A 6,167-nucleotide genomic window follows, 5' to 3' on the forward strand; every position below is an offset into this window, starting at 1 on the left:
TTTCGCTGTAGTGTCAGTGGTTCCCCTCTGCGTCTTTAATACACATGTTAGCAAGGAACATGCTATTGGGACCAGTGAAGAAACCATGGTCATGAGAGGCTGGTTCCAAATGGACGACCACAGTAGTCAACCAATGGTCGACCAGCCTGGGTGGTGCACACTCGAACTTGCTTATTGAGGCAATATCACAATCTGATGCAAGCATAGTTACCAATAGCCTCATTGTCAAGTCTCAATCTGTAGTAATGTGCACACTAATGAAATATGATTGGGCACCAGACTATCACTTCCAGCCTCAGCTTGGTTGAATGGATTTATGGAAGAAAACCAAAATGGCTGCATCGTGATGGAAGATACGACTAGACACAGACTCCCCATCACACTTTTCATCAACTTCCAGTAACCGTTTCATGATATTCCTTAGACTTGCCACGTCCTCCGAGCATCAGAAAAGCATAGTCCTTATCCTCAATGTTATCCACTTCATCCGGGACATTTCGATTTGGGGACCTAGTATTGACCCCTGAGGAACCGTCGCCGCTATTATTATGAACTCTGCTAAGTTTATCCGAAGGTACGGTTTTGTCTGCATGCTTAGTTCTGTTCTGTCGCACTGGGCCGTACTTTTCGCGATAGAGTTTCATAAAAGGTGAGTCAAGGTTGGACTGGTTGTAGATCTTGGATTTCCAGACGGGATGAAGGAACTTTATGTTGTATTTCTGAGCCCAACGACCGAAGATGAATTTCTCCGTGACGAACAGATGACCGCTGGTCAGACGTTCTTCACTCTTCATGTAGTAGCCACACTCGGTGCGTGTGTTGTTTCCCGTGTTGCCATAGTAATGGTATGGTGTGGCATCATTTGGGTTTTCTCTGTATACAAAATAACACAATGTTTTACAAAATTGTTTTGGATAAAGCAACCATTACGTTTGTTATTATTCCTATTATAGTACGTTTAGAAACCAAAAACACAGACAAAACCCGAACCCCCCCCCCCCCCACCACCACCTTTCCTGTGTGAAAAAAAAAATAGATTTGTCTCCATTTAGTGAGGTGCCAATACCCATGCAGCTTGCCTGAAATAGCGCCCCCTTGTGGCATTAAATCAATTAGTGATGTGATAAATTCATGGTTGACGCAGACAAAAATTGCCACGAACTTAGACTTGAAATCAAGCCAACGCAAATCCGAACCGTAAAATCCTGTAACCACTCAAAAACTAATCTCCTGGAGAGAGTGACGCCAGTCTAATATTGAACCATCTCTTTACATGCAATTTTAGAGTCTCCATCAATCATAATGAATTTTGTATTATTTCATCACTTCATCCTCAACTTAACCTGACAACAAAACAACAACATAATTTTGATTGAGTAGCCTACGTAACGTTCCCATGGTTACCAGGAGACTATGACGAGACTAATATTATCCAAACATCTTGAGCTACATACATGAGAGCCATAACAACCGTGGTTACAAACAACACTCAATATATTACTGAGCCTATCCCAAAGTCATAATCATGAGAGATTTCTTAAAGATTATGTCCACGTCTCATCGAGCGATGGCATGTAGTGATTACATGGTCCCGGAGTATTATCCCTCGTGACCCGGGTGAGGAATTCATGGCGCCGTCCGTCCGTCTCGTTGTGGCTACCTCGGGCGGTTATTCCCTTCTCTAAGTTTGTTTGATTTTATGATATCATTATATCAATATTATCCAACATGATTCACAATATTTTACTTTTAAAAATAATGTCTCACTGAACACTGAGGGCTTCAGGGGAAAATCAAGACCGAACGTGGGGTGATACATAATGATTTATTTTAATCTGACTTCCGATCGAGTCAAATGGAAAGCAAATAACAAATTAAAAAAATAAACCGTACAATCTGGACATATTTATTGCAATAATGTTTGAATTTTAGTTGTACAATTTGAATGATGTAGTATGTTCTGGTATCGGGGAGGGGGGAGGCAAGAGTTTATCATCTCAAAGGCTTTGTAAAGTTTACAAATAATATTCATAATAATTACTGTTATACGTGTTTAATATTAACTGTGTTGTATTTGCATTGTGCAAACACCCTCTGACGCTAATTTATGACAACACCTTGCAACGTTTAATATCAGAGAAGACAAGTTTTCCGGGTGATTGAGTTCAAGACCTATACACACTCCACATTCTGCGCTTATTAAAGTGACTGTATACCTCTGGTAGTTAATCCAACAAATAATGACACCAAGAGGCTTAAATGCATTGAGAGCTGTCGATGTTGGAAAACAGTGTTAAAAACGACACCCCTTTGAATTGTTGTAGTTTTTGAGAGAGAAGTAATCTGAAGGCATTTCAGGCATCTGAAACCCAATTTTATGCAGCATTGGTGTTTTCATATCTTCTTGCAGCTTCGATGGAGTCAAAATGTTCACAAGGTTTGTTATTTAATGCAATAATGCTTTCACTATTTTCTTGCAGCTTCGATGACAAGCAAATAGTAGTATTGAGTCAACATTTTAACATTTTTTTTTTTTTAGGCATGATAATGTTGGGGCACAGCAAGTGATCGGATACTGGATACCAGAAAAAAACTATAGTGAACAAGATGTATTTCATTATCCTATGACAATGCGTTTGTGCGCGTTCGCAGAGTGCCTTTTGATTCGCGTCATACTATCTACCGGAACCACTGGCAAGTTCGCCACAGAATATCATTACAATTTTGAGATAGATCGGCCATCTGGGTCACGACAAAATAGTGGGAAACTGATTGCATGACATCTATAAAAAAAAAAATAAAAAAAAAAAATCACTTAGCGATGATATCCAAACGGGAAATTAAATCAATTATTTGTATTTTTCATAAAAATGATATTGTAGAGTATATTATTTCGTCAAGTTAGAGATGCTTTCTATATACTATCATCATCATAAGACCGTTTACGTTTTATGTAAATCTGTTATATTAAACGATTTTTGTTTTCGTACCAATGTAATGTTCCTTTAACCTGACTGACCACATTCCATCAACCGTACTTCAAAAGAAATTTTGGTTAACAAGAAGTGTGGATCATAGGATTTCACCCTGCACCGCATTCGCTTTATGCAACTACGACAGTGTCAGGATAGTGTTACATGGGGACACCATACTCTTTTCAATTAATCAGAATGGCTGAGACCTACATATTCCGTTTCGTCTCGATTTATTTATTGACTAGTACTGTGTGACATGTTTCAAATGAACCAAGAGTGTACGACCTTTTCCCTTTGCAACATTTTTGTTTGTGATGAGTCGGCAAATTTCTTGTGAGAGCTAAATTTATTTGAAGATTGTTCGTGTTTGACACTAACAAATCGGCGTATATAGGCCTACACTTATAATTATCGAAGTAGGGTATCAAAGATACACCCAAAGCAAAGGGGTGAACTTCGAATAAACTTGCTCAGCCTCGTGGGATGAGGCCCACATTTAAATATTTGTGTATGCCGTTAGAGTCTGCAAAGATGTATTTCAAATTATTTATTTGTTTTCCTTTTCAAAAATAGGATATCCAAAACGACACATCCGAACAGGCATATTTTTAAAGATCCATTAAAGCCAAATGTGGGTTGAACTTCGAATAAACTTGCACGGTTAATTTTGTGAGTTCGAAAAAGATTTGATTTCTACAATTGAAAGAAAAATGAAAACCTTAAACTTACAAGCAATAGTCGCCATATACCATCCCGTATACTGTGAGATCCTCGCACATATCCAATGCTAATAGCATTGTGTGCCAACCAGTGGTCAACCACGTCTTAGCTTGGGTCCTGAAAATGTGAAAAATTGATAAGGAACATTGGAGAATAAGTAACTGTGAAAATACTACACTCTGAATTTTCAATCCCTGCTAATTAGACACTAGTAACAAATTGTACATGGGGGTGGATGGGGGGGGGGGGGGGTTGGGGTTAGACACTCACACATAAAGACTAAACAATTAATGATACAAAACGTACCGCTTGAGCTTTAGTCTACCACAACTACGTCAGATGCAATGAAGGGTACAAACTAATAATACAAGAAACAAACTATACAGTACAGTCTTGAAACAAGATTAATACTTGCCTGGTGATGCCAGTCTCGTTATGGAATACTTCATTGTTGTATCTCATCATGGCTAGAGTGTGCATGAAGAAGCTAACATTCTTATACAGCTGAGAATAGTTCAGAATCAACCTATAGGCTGGATTCTTGTACACGTTGGTGTTGTACAACCACGCTATGATCACATTGTCCGATTTCGTCCTCTCGTACATAAAATGAACTTTCTGGTTGGACGGTTTGTTCTGGAAGGTGGGACGGAAGTTTGAATGGCCGACCACACGCACCGTGGTTCGTGAGCCAACATCTGCTTCAAATGCCCGCGTGGGGGCGTCGTTCATGCGAATGACGCACTCGGCAGCGTCTATGTCCTTTCCTGCATTTTTCCCCAAGAGCTGACCAGAGCTGGTGACGAGTGCGCATGTGCGACATCTGAGTTCAAATGGCTGATGGAAAGCAATAATAAAATGGTTAATAACTTGGGATTGACAAACAAATGTTTTACTAGATTTGGACTCGAACCAACGACCTCCGGTTTAACGTGCCAGCGCTATTATCTAGCCCTATGTTGGCGGTTTCCCCATTTTGCTATAGTTCACACCCTTTCAAAGGTAACAACAGTTAGTTGATTGAAGAGACGTATACAAAAGTTAGCTATGGGATATCAGCCACAGGATCCACCGCAATTGGTCTGTAAGCCTTTGCATCCTAATGTGTGACTTTAGAGACGCTAGGTGGCAGCAGACTTCATGTAAATCCATTGGTCTCTGAAACAAGATTTGCATGCTATTTAAACTACAATAAGAATGGGGAAATAAGTTGGCTGTCACCTAGTGGCTACCGAGCACAAGTTGTTCTACACCCTGATCTACGATTATATCCTAAGACTGGTCCCCTGTCTTTATCCGCACGGGTAAAGACATGTACGTGTTTTGTTTGGACAGGGGTGATGTGGGTGCAGGTGACCTCGGACCTTTTAAAACACAGTATGGAAAGCTTACTTTCGGTCATCTGCATGCCTTGTGCACTGTGTAAAAATACAAGTAGGTCTACTAGCATGAAATAGTAGGATGTGACTGTGTACAATGTCTCCATGTAAAATGAATGTAGGTGAAAGGTGATTATGGGCGGGGATTGGCCTAGGCTAGAGGCCACCTTCTGGCGTTATTCATGAGCCTCGAAGTGTGACGTCAGATGCCTGGATACGAATCATTGGCTTACCTTATGATCTGGTACTGATATCGGCACCATCATTTGCTGTCTGTGCTTCTGAAATGTCTCATTCTTAGGAATCTTCCGTAAGAGGTGAGGGTAGCATCGTGGGAAGGGACACGACAGTGGCCCACGGGCAAAGAAGGCAGCGCCCCCTTGCGACGCACCACCGCCAGTGGTGTCTACGTAGTAGTAGAAGAAGAAGCAGATGATGAAGGAGTAGAATGAGGCAAAGAAGAGCATACTACATGGACCCTGATGAGGAGAAGGAGGGGTAGAAGACGTCTTAGAAGAGTGGATGCAATGAAAATAGAATTAACTTTAATCATGGACTTATTCTCTGGCTTGTCAAAAACAGAGCGTGTCAAAACCAACACCAAGTGAATTTTTCAAAAAAATGTGAAGAAAACAAAAATAATATCAACATCAAATATCAACTGCTATTTGATCGTTTTAAACCAAACATCTTATAAGAAGTCAGATTAAAAGCTCAGTGAGTATTCATGGCGAGGAAAACAAACAATCAAAGTAAATCATTAAACCTGATTTCAATAAAAGCAGTTTGTTTCAAAAGTAAATCCATATTAGCCGGAGACGTTGTTACGAAAAGGACCAGAATACACACAATATTGAGGGCGCACTGCCATTCAAACAGGTGATGTTGATTATTGTGTGACACAACCAGTATCTGGACATTCATCTTGTAAGCTGTATGAAAGACTACTTGACCCTTAATCTTGGGGTTATTGACCTCGGGTTTGACCTTGACATTGGCTGTCTTTGACAAGGGAATGCCTGATGCGTAAACAGATCGATTTGGATTGTATCCATGGAAACGGTTTAGACCGAGACTGATTGATTTATCATGA

The 6,167-nt window shown here is 40.2% G+C and overlaps 1 protein-coding gene across 1 annotated transcript; it reads right to left on the bottom strand.

Moving 5' to 3' along the window:
- Positions 1 to 271: 271 nt before the first annotated feature.
- On the bottom strand, positions 272 to 5,547 carry LOC117297854 (alpha-N-acetyl-neuraminyl-2,3-beta-galactosyl-1,3-N-acetyl-galactosaminide alpha-2,6-sialyltransferase-like). The gene is made up of 4 exons (XM_033781016.1): positions 5,308 to 5,547; positions 4,111 to 4,532; positions 3,705 to 3,812; positions 272 to 873 (listed from the first exon to the last, which is right to left on the bottom strand). Exons 1-4 carry the CDS (start codon positions 5,539 to 5,541, stop codon positions 390 to 392), a joined length of 1,248 nt encoding a protein of 415 aa, XP_033636907.1. The 5' UTR covers positions 5,542 to 5,547; the 3' UTR covers positions 272 to 389.
- Positions 5,548 to 6,167: the final 620 nt, after the last annotated feature.

This window comes from Asterias rubens, chromosome 12, assembly GCF_902459465.1.
Source record: "Asterias rubens chromosome 12, eAstRub1.3, whole genome shotgun sequence".
Taxonomy (NCBI): domain Eukaryota; kingdom Metazoa; phylum Echinodermata; class Asteroidea; order Forcipulatida; family Asteriidae; genus Asterias; species Asterias rubens.

Excerpts from the sequence above, each read along its gene's own strand:
- LOC117297854 (XM_033781016.1), bottom strand. The coding sequence starts at position 5,541 with ATGCTCTTCTTTGCCTCATTCTACTCCTTCATCATCTGCTTCTTCTTC. Across the intron at positions 3,813-4,110 it reads AACGAGACTGGCATCACCAG|GACCCAAGCTAAGACGTGGT; the intron begins GCAAGTATTAAT and ends TCACATTTTCAG. Across the intron at positions 874-3,704 it reads GTATATGGCGACTATTGCTT|AGAAAACCCAAATGATGCCA; the intron begins GTAAGTTTAAGG and ends TTTTGTATACAG.